At 39.4% G+C, this 15,850-nt stretch overlaps 1 protein-coding gene and 1 gene segment (V, D, J or C); one reads left to right on the forward strand and one right to left on the reverse strand.

The window, feature by feature from the left end:
• Positions 1–15,850, reverse strand: part of ccdc177 (coiled-coil domain containing 177) — a 173,403-nt gene that overhangs the window by 95,202 nt on the left and 62,351 nt on the right. The gene's annotated exons all lie outside the window — the stretch shown is intronic.
• Positions 2,097–2,703, forward strand: LOC143414143 (T cell receptor alpha variable 5-like). The segment is given in 2 exon segments: positions 2,097–2,169; positions 2,342–2,703. Coding segments are annotated over 2 exon segments (414 nt in total).

Below are 15,850 nucleotides of genomic sequence, written 5' to 3' on the forward strand. Positions count from 1 at the left end.
CTGCAGACACCTCCTCAGGTTATCTGTTACCAGCGATTTATTGTCATCCACAGCTGATGAACTGACAATACGCAAAAGGACAGTTAGCTTAAATTGTTTGACATGATTGCTGTGGTCTCTATATTTTGTTTTCTTCACTTGCCAGAAATGACAGGTAGGGAAAACAACAACACTAATGATAAAACACATAATGTATTGTTAAAGATTTCTGTATTTAATGTCATTTTTTTTGCTTTTCCACAGGGGCATCTGACACAAAACGTGCCAACCAAACACCTCCATCCATCATTAAGAGAATTGGTGAATCTGTTGAAAGTGAAATCAAATGTTCACACAGCATACCAGGTTATCAGGTCATTCTCTGGTACAAGCAAGATGAAAAAGGAGTCCTACAATTTCTGGGATACCTAAATCTGGAATTTCCAAACATTGAGGATGATGTCAAAGGGAAAATCAGCTTTGATGGAGATGGCCAAAAATATTCAAACCTGGCCATTTCTAATGTTTCAGTGACTGACAGTGCCGTGTATTTCTGTGCTGCTAGTCAGCACAGTACTACAGATTCCACTGAAGTCAGTACAAAAACCTCTCCTAATGCCTCTGACAGATTCATATCTGAACACCTGCTGCCAGTCTGCAACCAAATCCAGACATTGAAAAAAATGACAGACTAACCGATGAAATTTGATCCCCTTTGAAGTCACATTTGAAGCTCAATTAAATCCTTAAGATTTCCTTTAATTGGTGAAAGCAGCAACAAATTAATTATGTTCACTGACAGACAGTGTTGGTCAAGTTACTTGAAAAAAGTAACCAGTAATTAATTACTGATTACTCCCCCCCAAAAGTAATCCCGTTACTTTACTGATTACTTATTTTCAAAAGTAATTAATTACTTAGTTACTTAGTTACTTAGTTACTTTTTAAAAACACGATTTACAACCTGAAGAGGTGATAAAGTGATAGATCTTTCAGCCCAATTCTACTTTTTCTACATAATCCATCATACAAAATGTAATCAAATGGAAAAGTCTCTTTTTTTAACTTGTTTTATCAGTTTTAATCTTTTAACTTTATGCATCAAGCAAAACATTTAATTATATGCAACATTCTCTGACTTGAATAAATTAGTTTAACATTTATACCTATTTTCTACACATTCCAGCACATAAAATAAAATATTTTTTGTGTTTTCACTCACTCTTTCAAACAGATGCAAGTAAAACACAGCAGAAAATAAATAAAGTCAAAGACTCAGCGGTCCTTTTGCTCTATTTTCACCTGTAAAGCAGGAGCAGGGTAGGCGGAGGGTTACCCTGGTGTAGGTGTGCTGCGGTCAGTTGAAGAATCCGCGCGAGTGTCTCTGTGAGTTTCCCATCACGTCGTAGCTACTCGGTGCTTGCTCGGAAGTTTAGGGTTTTTTTTCGCTGTAAAAAGAAGTTTTCTTCCCACGCACGATGGACGCTAATGTTTTTGTCACTTTTTATGGAATCAAACTCAAAGTAAGGTCAGTACTTCCACGCTTTAAACGCTGCACGCTCATACTCTCTCCCGCACTCGATATATTATCCATTGTTGATCTGCACACAGCTGCTGTCACCAACGTCGCACTTGCTTACGTCACTGTCATGAGACATTCTCGCAAAAAAAATCACGGTTTTAGTAACGCAGTAACGCAGCGTTCCTACGGGAAAGTAACGGTAATCTAATTACCGATTTTGCAATAGTAATCCCTTACTTTACTCGTTACTTGAAAAAAGTAATCAGATTACAGTAACGCGTTACAAGTAACGCGTTACTGCCCATCTCTGCTGACAGAACACTGACATGCAATTCCTATAATCAAGCTGGACCAGTTTCCTTGTCAAGAATTTCAGTCAGCCAGAGAAAATTAAAAAAAAACAATCAAAAAAATACAACATGTTCTAAAATCCAGCTTCCTCGGTCATCATATGTTGTTGTTAATGGAAATCATGACCTGTAGGCAGACCAGCAGCGTCACATATGCTTGCATCTACATCCGGAGTGACAATTTCATTGAGCAACACTCCCGCCTCCAACTCTTCATACAACTGTCTCAAACAGGTCATGCCAAACAGAATGTGGACATCTTCATCATGAGCAAACGACGTCGCCTCATATTTTTATTCTTATTGCTGTGGGTATCAGGTAATTCCCAATAAACTTTATAATACAAATTCAACTTAAACCATTTCATGTTTTTAAACAATTTATTTTAATTGTCTGTCATTTTGTTTTAAGAGATTTAGGATAACAAAAAATATGTAATGCTTAGTAGAAATGAACAACTGATCATGATCGCTTCTAATGTTACACACAGGTCTAACTGATGGGGGGGAAGTCAAGCAGACCTCCATACTCTGGAAAAACCAGGGTGATAATGTATCTATAGAATGCAGTCATACCTATGGCAGTAGCTATTTCTATATGTACTGGTACAGACAGCTGCCTGGAGAACTAATGAAACAAATGGTGTTTACTACTGAAAACTCCCAACCCGACTTTGAACCAGACTTCAGGGATGACAAATTCTCAGCCACCAAGACTGACGCTCACAGTGGGACACTGATAGTGAAGAATTTGGTGCCAGGAGATCAAGGCTTGTATTTCTGTGCTGCTAGTATGCACAGTGATACAGCCACACTCAACACTCGTACAAAAACCTCAGATCATGAACTGTAGGGGGATGTCAAGAACCACAAATACTCACAACTGAACGTGGATTCATCATACCAATTCAACTCAAACTTCTTAATGTTTTGAAACAATTTATTTCAACTTACAGTTATTTTGTTCCAGGAAATTCTGGATTACTAAAAATCTTTAATGCTGTACAAGTAGAAATGAACAGAATTTGAGATGATAACTTTTATCGTTACACACAGGTCAAACCTATGGAAGTGATGCCAACCAGATTTCCATGTTATGGAAAAAAGAGAATGAAGATGCAACTATACACCGCAGCCATACCAAGGGCAGTAGCTATTACCAGATGTACTGGTACAGACAGCTGCCTGGAGAACTAATGAAACAAATGATGTTTCTGTGCTGTGAGTGAGCACAGTGATACAGCCACACTCAACACCTTTACAAAAACTCCAGATCATGAACTGTAGGGGGATGTCAAGGACCACAAATACTCACAACTGAACGTTGATTCATCGTGTGAATGGTGACACCACAGACAACAGGATCGCAGAGCTCTCTCTTCACCACAACAGATCAGTACAGTGTCCACATCACTGCAGTCGGCGCTTCAACCTGTCTGTCAGCCTCATGCTCCTCCCTCCCCTCACTTGTGAACAAGACTCTCCACCTGGGGTAGTGACTCTGACCCTCTGTGGGTACATCACCATTTTGCAGGTCTTGCACTTGGAGGTGCTGATTCTCATTTCCGGTGTTTCACACTTGGCCTTGAACATCTGCAGTGCCAGCTGCAACAGTTGAAGTCTTGGCTAAGCCATTTACAGACTTAAGGGGGATCCTAAATGACATTTACAATCCCATCTACAATTAGAAAGTATGTATATAAACACACATGTGCACATACAGTGGGATGCAAAAGTTTGAGCAACCTTGTTAATAGTCATTATTTTCGTTGGTTGTTACAATAAAAAAATGTCAGTTAAATATATCATATAGGAGACACACACAGTGATATTTGAGAAGTGAAATGAAGTTGATTGGATTTACAGAAAGCGTGCAAAAATTGTTTAAACAAAATCAGGCAGGTGCATAAATTTGGGCACTGTTGTCATTTTATTGATTCCAAAAGCTTTACAACTAATTATTGGAACTCAAATTGGCTTGGTAAGCTCAGCGACCCCTGACCTACATACACAGGTGAATCCAATAATGAGAAAGAGTATTTAGGGGGGTCAATTGTAAGTTTCCCTCCTCTTTTAATTTTCTCTGAAGAGTAGCAACATGGGGGTCTCAAAACAACTCTGAAATGACCTGAAGACAAAGATTGTTCACCATCATGGTTTAGAGGGGGGATACAGAAAATGGACTCAAAGATTTAAGCCGTCTGTTTCCACAGTTAGGAACATACTGAGAAAATGGAAGACCACAGGCTCAGTTCAAGTTAAGGCTCGAAGTGGCAGACCAAGAAAAATCTCAGATAGACAGAAGCGACGAATGGTGAGAACAGTCAGAGTCAACCCACAGACCAGCACCAAAGACCTACAACATCATCTTGCAGCAGATGGAGTCACTGTGCATCGTTCAACCATTCGGCGCACTTTACACAAGGAGATGCTGTATGCGAGAGTGATGCAGAGGAAGCCTTTTCTCCGCCCACAGCACAAACAGAGCCGCTTTAGGTTTGCACATTTGGACAAGCCAGCTTCATTCTGGAATAAGGTGCTGTGGACTGATGAAACTAAAATTGAGTTATTTGGGCATAACAAGGGGCGTTATGCATGGAGGAAAAAGAACACAGCATTCCAAGAACAACACCTGCTACCTACAGTAAAATACGGTGGTGGTTCCATCATGCTGTGGGGCTGTGTGGCCAGTGCAGGGACTGGGAATCTTGTCAAAGTTGAGGGACACATGGATTCCACTCAGTATCAGCAGATTCTGGAGACCAATGTCCAGGAATCAGTGACAAAGCTGAAGCTGTGCCAGGGCTGGATCTTTCAACAAGACAACGACCTGAAACACTGCTCAAAATCCACTAAGGCATTCATGCAGAGGAACAAGTACAGCATTCTGGAACGGCCATCTCAGTCCCCAGACCTGAATGTTATTGAAAACCTGTGGTGTGAGTTAAAGAGAGCTGTCCATGCTCAGAAACCATCAAACCTGAATGAACTAGAGATGTTTTGTAAAGAGGAATTGTCCAAAATACCTTCAACCAGACAATCATTTCACAATCCAGACTCTCATTGGAACCTGCAGGAAGCATTTAGAGGCTGTAATTTCTGCAAAAGGCGGATCTACTAAATATTGATTTCATTTCTTTTTTGTGGTGCCCAAATTTATGCACCTGCCTGATTTTGTTTAAACAATTATTGCACACTTTCTGTAAATCCAATAAACTTCATTTCACTTCTCAAATATCACTATGTGTGTCTCCTATATGATATATTTAACTGACATTTTTTATTGTAACAACCAAAACAGGAAAATAATGACTATTAACAAGGTTACCCAAACTTTTGCATCCCATTGTACACGCACACAAAATACGTGTTTGTGGGATCAATTCTAAACTATAGCGACAGTCTCACCTGCAGCCAATAGGACATGGATACTGTTTTCATCAAACAGGTAGTCCTCTGATTATTCTTCATTTTCAAGTGGACTTCAGGTCATTTATAATCTGATGAACATATTCATATTTTTCCCAATAATGTAAGAGTTCCAGGGGTTTTCAGAGTGTTTCAATGGAAAACTGTGTCAAATATATATCGCATGTAGTAAAAGTTTGTGTTAAACTCACAGGTCTGTCACAGAGACTCCATAATCTAGGGGAAAACACAGGGCAAAGATGCAACGATCAGCTAAAACCACATCAATTCATCGTTATAAAATTAATTGTGTTCACCAGTTATAATGTTTACCGTTTTAGATAGAGTCCCACTGAAAAGAAACAAAAGGAATACATGTGTTGAATTAATAATCAGCGGCACACCAAGTCAGTTTCTATAGAAGGCTGAGGGCCAGAATCTAACGCCACATGGCTTGTGCTCCATTTACAGTACCCTCACTCCAGTAGGTGGAGACAGACCTCAATAAATTAAATCTTCACGCCCACAGATTGTCGAATGACAACAGTGTTTTCCACTGCTAGTTTAAGAAATGAAGTAGAAACTTGCTGACACCTCCCATGTGCATCATCTGGTAACCGCGATCTATTCTCATCCAAAGCTGATGAACCGACTATACTGAAAGGAAAGCAGAGATAAATCGTTTAAAATGATCATTGTGGTCACTATATTTTGTTTTCTGCACTTCCCAGAAATTACAGGTAGGGAAAACAACAATAATTATAACAATACAATGATTATAACATAATGATTCCTGTATTTAAACACTGTTTTTCCACAGGTGCATCTGACACAAAAAGTCTCTCCCAAACACCTCCTTCCATCATTAGGAGAATTGGTGAATCTGTTCAAAGTGAAATCAAATGTTCACACAGCATTAAAGATTATGAGGTCATTCTTTGGTACAAGCAAGACCAACACCAAACTTTGGAGATCCTGGGATATGTCAACCTGCAGTTCGTGAATAAAGAAAGCAATCCGAGTGGAAATATCAGCTTTGACGGAGATGGCCGTAAAAAGTCAGCCCTCACCATCTATAATCTAAAGTTCAGTGACAGTGCAGTGTATTTCTGTGCTGCCAAACGCCACAGTGCTGCAGTTCACTGTAAAGTCAGTACAAAAACCTATTCCCTTATTTGCCTGACAGAACAACAAAGTGCTGGGGATCCTGAGCACCTGCAGCTTTCAAGTTTGAGTTTGTTAAATTCATGTTCAATTAATATGATATTTTAAATACACAGTAATTTGCTTTAGCAATGCTCTCTATGCACTTCAAACAAGTTGAAAAAAACTTCCTTTCTGAAGCTGGAAACATTTCTGTCAGGTAATCCGCGTTTTGAATGTTATCAAATCTGTCTTGATCTAGAGAACTGGTAGTCCATGAGGAATTCTGTATGCACTGTGGTGGGACCTCTTATCAGCTGATACTGCAGCGACACTCCCACCTGAACTCTTCATTTCATGTGACTTGTAGTACTTCACAATCAGAAGATGGAGATTATCATTCAAATGAAACACAGGCTCCTCAGGCTATTAATCGTTCTGTTGTACACCCAAAAGCACCTATGTACTTTGAACATACAACAGCTACATTTGTAATAACCTTAAATTTCAGATATATCCAAGGTTTGAACTGAGGCCACCAAGCCTGATGCTCACCTTGAGGAATTTGGAGCCATAAGATAAAGGCTTGTATTTCTGTTCTGCGTTTCAGGGACCAATGTGCGACATCTGTATAAGACAGACATTCATTTTCATCACAAAGTGGCATCTATGATCCCTCTGCACGTATGAATCGTGCATCAAGAATAGTTTACACAAACTCATTTTTACTAGTTGATAAATGCAAGTCAGTCAGTGGATACAAAACTAAATGATTCAGTAAAATATAGAAAGATAACTTTAGATACAGATTTAAATGATTGTGCTCTGATCTTACATGAGTAAAAGGAATATCGATGCTGAAGTGACTACCAACCAAGGGGACACAGGGGAAAGATAATGATTTTTACACCCCCAGGGGGAGACAAATGTCAGCAAATGAAATAAGGTAGCAAACATATTGCACATGCCCAAAACCACAATATCTACACATAGCCTGCAGATAAAGTCAAAGCTTTGGTTTCATATCTGTCATCCATTAACTGTGATGTGCTTCACAGGAGAGGAATGTTCAACATGATCTCCACAGTCTTCATTCTCTTTTTCTTTCAGCTGATGGGGGATAACGGTGAGTATTCTAAGATCAGGAAATCATCACAGAGCTGGTAATTTCATTTCTAAAATAATCATGTGTTATTTTATTCCCAACAGGAGTTTCTAGCACCTACAATGTCCTGCAAACACCTCCTTCCATCATTAAGAAAGTCGGTCAATCAGTTTCCAATGAGATCCACTGTTCACACAACGTGTCAATTTTTGAACGGATTCTCTGGTATAAACAAGACAAACACAGAGCTCCACAGTTCCTTGGATACCTAAATCTGAACTTTCCCTACCCCGAGGAGGATGTCAAAGGAAAAATCATCTTTAACGGAAACGGCAAAGAATATTCAAACCTGACCATTTCTAATGTTTCAGTGACTGACAGTGCTGTGTATTTCTGTGCTGCTAGTCAGCACAGTACTACAGATCCAACTGAAGTCAATACAAAAACCTCTCCCAATGTCTATGACACAGATTAATATCTAAACACCTGCTGCCAGTCTGCAACTAAACCTAGCCTCAGAAAAAAGTCACTGACAGCTGCCTGGAGAACTAATGAAACAAAAGGCGTTTACTACTGCAAGCTCTTAACCTGACTTTGAAACAGACTTCATGAGTAAAAGGTTCTCAGCCATCAAGCGTGATGCTCACAGTGGGACACTGATAGTGAAGAATTTGGTGCCAGGAGATCAAGGCTTGCATTTCAGTGCTGTCTGTGAACACAGCGATACAGCCACACTCAACGCCTGTACAAAAATCTCACATAATGAACTGTAGGGGGATGTCAAGGACCACAAATACTCACAACTGACGATGGAGATACCACAGATCAAAGAGCTCCCCACAAAGCAGTGACACTCCCACCTGCAACTCTTTATATCAACATAAATTCAAACTGTCGTTTATTCACGTGCTCCCATCTTCTACAACATGGACATTTTCATATATGGTCACCTCACCTTTTTGATATTTCTGCTTTGGATCAAAGGTGAGATGTACTGAGATCTCATTTATTCTGTTACTTATTTTAGGGATGGCAGAAACAAGTGATCATAATTAAAGGCTTTATACTTAAACATCTGCATTATTAATTGAACTGTTCTACACACACAGGTTCAATTGATGCCAAGGATGTCACACAAACTCCCATGCTGTGGGAACAACAGGGTAATAATGCAACAATGGACTGCAGCCATACCAAGGATGCTTCCTATATCCAGATGTACTGGTACAGACAGCTGCCAGGAGAAAATATGGAACTGATTGTGTTCACAACAACAGCCAAAAAATACGATCACGACTTTGGAAAATTCAGCAAAGAGAAATACTCAGCCACAAAGACTGAGGTTCATGATGGGACATTTACAGTGAAGGACCTGGAGCCAAAGGACAGCGGCTGGTATTTCTGTGCCGTCAGTGAGCACAGTGATACAGACTCATGTGAAAGCTGAACAAAAACCCCACTGAATGGTTGGCACAAGTGTTGCAATTATTCCCTGTACTGTAGGGGGACCTCAAGTACAACTACACATCAGAATCGTATGAAGCTTTTCAACCTCCCACCACACACACATTTCAGTTTAGGTTCCTCTGAACAGGATGATGATCACAGCTGGTCTGATCAAACTCTCTTCAGCTCTAGCTTCATTGGAGGTACTGTCCACTATGATAGTGATCTGTACTTTTCACTCTGCTCACCCCACAGGAGTTTCTAGCACCTACCATGTCCTGCAAACACCTCCTTCCATCATTAAGAAAGTCGGTCAATCAGTTTCCAGTGAGATCCACTGTTCACACAATGTGTCAACTGTTGATTGCATTCTCTGGTACAAACAAGATGAACACAAAGCTCTAAAAGTTCATGGGATACCTAAACGTGGAATATCCAAACCACGCAGATAATGTGAAAGTGAAAATCAGCTCTGATGGAAATGTCAAACAACATTCAAACCTGACCATTTCTAATGTTTCAGTGACTGACAGAAACATGTGCATTATTGGGCTCAGTATAGTATTACAGCTCCACTAAAGTCAATACAAAACCTTACCTAATGTCTCTGAGGCAGATTAATATCTGAACACCTGCAGCCAGTATGCAACTAAATTTAGCCTTAAGGTTTTGAGAGTTTCAAGACAGATTTGATCCCATTTGAAGACATGTTGCTGGCTTAGATTAAACCTTAAGCGTTGTTATAATCGTTGGAAGAAGCAGGGAATTAATTTTGATCAATTGTTAAAGTCACACACATAATTGTGTTTCCTGCCACTATGCTAGATGTCTTGTCCTCTGAAGAATTTAACAGTCAGGAATATAAACACAAGCTCGTGAACTGTAGGGGGATGTCAAGCACCACAAATGCTCACAACTTCTCTTTGATTCAGGATCACACAGCATGGCACAAAGCAGCGACACGCCCACCTGAAAATCTATATGTCAATGTAAATGCATACTGCCATTAATTCATGCATCTCCAACAACATGGACCTCATCAAGCATGGTCAGCTTAGCTGTTTGACTTTTCTTCTTTGGATGAAAGGTGGATTAGACTAAGATTTCATTCACATAAGGTGTATATGGTTTAACATTGTACTTTTAAAAAATGTCATTATTAACCAAACATTTATAAACACACAGGTCTAACTGATGCCAAGGATGTCACACAAACTCCCATGCTGTGGGAACAACGGGGTAATAATGCAACAATGGACTGCAGCCATACCAAGGATTCTTTCTATGTCCAGATGTACTGGTACAGACAGCTGCCAGGAGAAAATATGGAACTGATTGTGTTCACAACAACAGCCAAAAAATACGATCACGACTTTGGAAAATTCAGCAAAGAGAAATACTCAGCCACAAAGACTGAGGTTCATGATGGGACATTTACAGTGAAGGACCTGGAGCCAAAAGACAGCGGCTGGTATTTCTGTGCCGTCAGTAAGCACAGTGATACAGACTCATGTGAAAGCTGAACAAAAACCTCACTGAATGGTTGGCACAAGTGTTGCAATTATTTCCTGTACTGTAGGGGGACCTCAAGTACAACTACAGAGCGGGAAATCGTATGAAGCTCTTTAGCTTCCCACCACACACACATTCAAGTTTAGGTTCTGAGCAGGATGATGATCGCAGCTGGTCTGATCAAACTCTTTTCAGTGCTTTGTCTGCATATACGAGCCTTCCACATACATGACCGCATGAAAAACCATTCACAGAAAATTATAAGCTCATATTCACAGGCTGATTAACTCATTCAGTGGATACAAACATAATTAATCAATAAAATAAAGAAAGATACATTTAGTTACAGGTTTAAATGACCGGTTAATGATATGACATACAGAACGATATACAGTCATGTGAGAAAATTAGGACACCCTATGAAAGCCTGTATATTTTAAAATATATTTGGCCATATGGATATTTAATACCAATTTTAATGATACTGAGGGATTCAAATAATATAACTAAACAATTAAAAACAATAAGAAAAGCCTTTTTAAACTTCATGTGAAATGTAATTTAAAAAGAATGCAATTTTTGGTGAGGAATAAATTAGGACACCCCCACATATTATCCCACTTAAAATGGTTAAATTCACACACAGGTGTATCACATCAGGTGCACATGATCAGTACATCGTTAACCAGCATTTTAAAGGAGCCTTGCCTTATTTAAACCTCAGATTTAGTTTAGTGTGCTCCTGACTGTTGAAGTGTTGAAGTGAGCGCCATGATGAGATCTAAAGAGCTGTGTGATACCCTCAGAAAGAAGATTCTGGCTGCTTGCGAGTCTGGTAAGGGACTTAAAAAGATCTCAAAAGAATTTGACATCAGCCATTCCATCCATCCGGAAAATTGTTTACAAGTGGAGGACATTCAAAACAACTGCTACCACGCCCAGGTCTGGCCGTCCAAGCAAATTCACCCCCAGAGCAGACGGCAAGATCCTCAAAGAAGTCATCAAAAATCCTAAAACGTCATCACGGGAACTACAGCAGGCTCTGGCTACCATTGATGTGAAAGTGCATGACTCTACTATCATAAAGAGACTACACAAGTTTGACTTTCACGGGAGGTGTGCAAGGAGGAAATATTTTTCTTAGAGAGCAAAGGTTAAGGCCAGACTGAAGTTTGCCAGAGCGAACACAGACAAAGACCATGACTTCTGGAATAATGTTCTTTGGACAGATGAGTCTAAAATTGAATTATTTGGACACCAGAACAGTAGACATGTTTGGCGTAAACCAAATACAGCCTTCCAAGAAAAGAACCTCATAACAACTGTGAAGCATGGAGGTGACAGTATCCTAGTTTGGGGATGCTTTGCTGCAGCAGTACCTGGCCAGCTCACCATCATAGAATCCATCATGAATTCTGCTGTGTATCAGAGGGTGCTTGAAGAACATGTGAAACCATCTGTTAAAAAATTAAAGCCGAAGCAGAACTGGACACTGCAACATGACAATGAACCAAAGCATTCCAGCAAATCCACCAAGGACTGGCTAAAAACTAAGAAGTGGAGAGTCCTGGAATGGCCAAGTCAAAGCCCTGATCTTAACCCCCATTGAGATTCAGTGGGGTGACTTGAAACTGGCTGTACATGGCAGAAAACCCTCAAACATCTCACAGATGAAGGAATTCTGCATTGAGGAGTGGGGCAATCCTTCTTCTGATCGATGTCAGAGACTGGTAAAAGGCTACAAAAGGCGTCTCGCTGAAGTTAAGTCAGCCACAGGAAGCAACACTAGTTATTAGGGGGGTAGGGTGTTCTAACTTTTTCCTCCATTGAAATAAACATTTTTGATTATATCTTTTTTTTTTCATGTTTCACAAAATGTTCATTTTTGTTGTTTAATTGCAATTACGCCACTTTCTTTTCCAGTAATACCTAAAATCAGGATTGCTTCATAATAAAGAGCTGATTATTTAATGGGGTGTCCTAATTTTCTCACATGACTGTACACACACTGAAATTACCACCAACCATTATGTTAAAAACAAAACAAACAAAAAAAAAACCCCAAAACATATTTTACTCAAAGAGAGCCCAACTTCGTAAAAATCTGTATTTGCTGATAACAAAGATGATATATATCACACCAACAGGGGGAGACAAATGTCAGCAAATGAATAATGTCACAAACATTTTGCATACGCCCAAATGCCACAATATCTATATAGCATGCTGATAAAGTGAAAGCTTTGGTTTCTTAACTGTGATGAACTCCACAGAACAGAAAAGGAAGGGTCTATATTCAACATGATGTACACAGTCTTCTTGATCCATTTCTTTCAGCTCATAGGGAAGTATGGTGAGTATACTAACTTCAGGAAATTTCCACACAGCTGGTAATTTCTTTTTGAAAAAAAAAAAAATCACATGTTTTTGCTTTTTCCCCCACAGGAGTTTCTAGCACCTACAATGTCCTGCAAACACCTTCCATCATTAAGAAAGTTGGTCAATCAGTTTCCAGTGAGATCCACTGTTCACACAGTGTGTCGTCTTTTAATCAGATTCTCTGGTACAAACAAGACAAACACAGAGCTCTAAAGTTCCTCGGATACCTAAATGTAAACTCCCCAAACCCTGAGGATGATGTGAAAGGGAAAATCAGCTTTAATGGAGATGCCAGAAAACATTCAAACCTGACCATTTCTAATGTTTCAGTGACTGACAGTGCTGTGTATTTCTGTGCTGCCAGCACGGTACTACAGATTCCACTAAAGTCAATACAAAAACCTCTCTTAATGTCTCTGCAGAGAGATTAATATCTGAACACCTGCAGCCAGTATGCAACTGAATCTAGCCTTGGAAAAAAGTTACTAAAGGTTTCAAGCTAATTTTCATCCCCTTTGAAGTCACATTGGTGGCTCATTTCAAATATTAGTTGCAAGAATAACTGGAAGAATTAGAGCATTAATTTTGATCTATGATTAAAGCCAAACACATAATTCTATTTCCTGAAATCAAGCCGTAATCATTTTTCTAACATGTTGAAACAACCATCATCTTCCATTAATCCGTTCTGTTGTACTTATCCTATTCCGGGTCACAGGATGAGAGGTGGGGCACACACTGGACAGGTTGTTATGCTTTGGAAGGGCTAACATAGAGACACAGAAACATCATGGACTGCAGGGGGATGTCAAGTACCACAAATACAACTGTCAGTGGTGAAACCGAAGATAACAGGATCACAGAGCTCCCCACAAAGCAGTGACACGCCCACCTGAAACTCTTGATATCAACATAAATTCAAACTGTCATTTATTCATGTGTTCCTATCGTCTACAACATGGACATTTTCATATATGGTCACCTCACCTTTTTGATATTTCTGCTTTGGATCAAAGGTGAGTTGAGTAAAATCTCATTTATGGCGTTTCTTATTTTAGAGATGGCAGAAACAAGCGATTATGGTTTAAAGTTTTATACTTAAAAATGTTCATTATTAACCGAATTGTTCTACACACACAGGTCTAACTGATGCCAAGGATGTCAAACAAACTCCCATGCTGTGGGAACAACAGGGTAATAATGCAACAATGGACTGCAGCCATACCAAGGATGCTAACCATTTCCAGATGTACTGGTACAGACAGCTGCCAGGAGAAAATATGGAACTGATTGTGTTCACAACAACAGCCAAAAAATACGATCACGACTTTGGAAAATTCAGCAAAGAGAAATACTCAGCCACAAAGACTGAGGTTCATGATGGGACATTTACAGTGAAGAACCTGGAGCCAAAGGACAGCGGCTGGTATTTCTGTGCCGTCAGTAAGCACAGTGATACAGACTCATGTGAAAGCTGAACAAAAACCTCACTGAATGGTTGGCACAAGTGTTGCAATTATTTCCTGTACTGTAGGGGGACCTCAAGTACAACTACAGATCAGAGGATCATATGAAGGTCTTCAACTTCCCAACTACCATCTCACACACACTAACAGAGACTCTGGTCTCTTAAGTTTAAGATCCCCAGAACACAATAAAATAAAAATGTTCTTCACTGGAAGTTTTGATCTTTACTACTCACTTACAGTCAAACTACTGAATGCATGCTTATTATTCCATCTTCATTCAAAGGAAGCTTGATAGTTTTTAACCTGCTCAGATTTAAAAAACTGCCATGTGAGGGAATGAGGTATGTTCTTTTCACGTCTCTAAATCTCCTGCAAAAATATGAAGGAGGCCTCATGAGGACAAATGTTCAGCAACAAAGAGTGACATTCAAACTGGATCTCTGACAGTGGAGAAGGTGCTGGACGAAGAGAACAGTGCATTTCTGTGCTGTAAGTCAACACAGTCAAACAAGTGATTTAGACACTTGAAATAATCCTGCACTGCTGGTGTCAGGAAGCAGAAGATAATCTCACACACAGGGAACTTTAGACTCATTATTTTTAATGCCACTTAGAGACTGTGGCTGCTTTTCAGCTTTACTATTACGGTATAGTTGTTAAGATAGACTACTACTAGTGTTGCAACTGTAACTGAAAAGACTGTCTCTTAAAGCAGGCTTGTATTTCTCTGCGGTGCGTCATGGGCTGCAGTGCCATGACTAACTGCAATAATGTTCAAAGAAATCTCTGTAAATCAAAAAACAAATCCATGGACTAAACCATTATTTTTTTTTATCATAAAGCTGCATATATGAACCTTCCACATACATGACCACATGAAAAACCATTCATATAAGATTATAAACTCACATTCGCAGGGTGATTAAGTCATTCAGTAGATACAAACAAAATGAATCAGTGAAATAAAGAAAGATAGATTTAGTTAGTTTTAAATGGCTGGTTACTGATATGACATACAGAAACACACACACACACACACACACACACACACACACACACTGAAATTACCACCAACCATTATGTTAAAAAAAGCAAAGTAAAACAAGCAAAACATATTTCACTCAAAGAGAGTCCCACTTCATAAAAATCTGTATTTGCTGATGACAAAGATGATATATTTCACACCCACAGGGGGAGACAAATGTCAGCAAATAAACTAATGTAACAAACATTTTGCATACGCCCAAATGCCACAGTATCTACATAGCATACTGATAAAGTGAAAGCTTTGGTTTCACATCTGTCATATTTTAACTGTGATGAACTCCACAGGACAGAAAAGGAAGGGTCTATATTCAACATGATGTCCACAGTCTTCTTTATCTATTTCTTTCAGCTCATAGGGAAGTATGGTGAGTATTCTAACATGAGAAAAATTCCCCTCATCTGGTAATTTCACCTTTTAAAAATCACATGTTTTTCTTCCCCCCCCCCAACAGGAGTTTCTAGCACCTACACGGTCCAGCAAACACCTCCTT

Source organism: Maylandia zebra, linkage group LG19, assembly GCF_041146795.1.
Source record: "Maylandia zebra isolate NMK-2024a linkage group LG19, Mzebra_GT3a, whole genome shotgun sequence".
Classification (NCBI taxonomy): domain Eukaryota; kingdom Metazoa; phylum Chordata; class Actinopteri; order Cichliformes; family Cichlidae; genus Maylandia; species Maylandia zebra.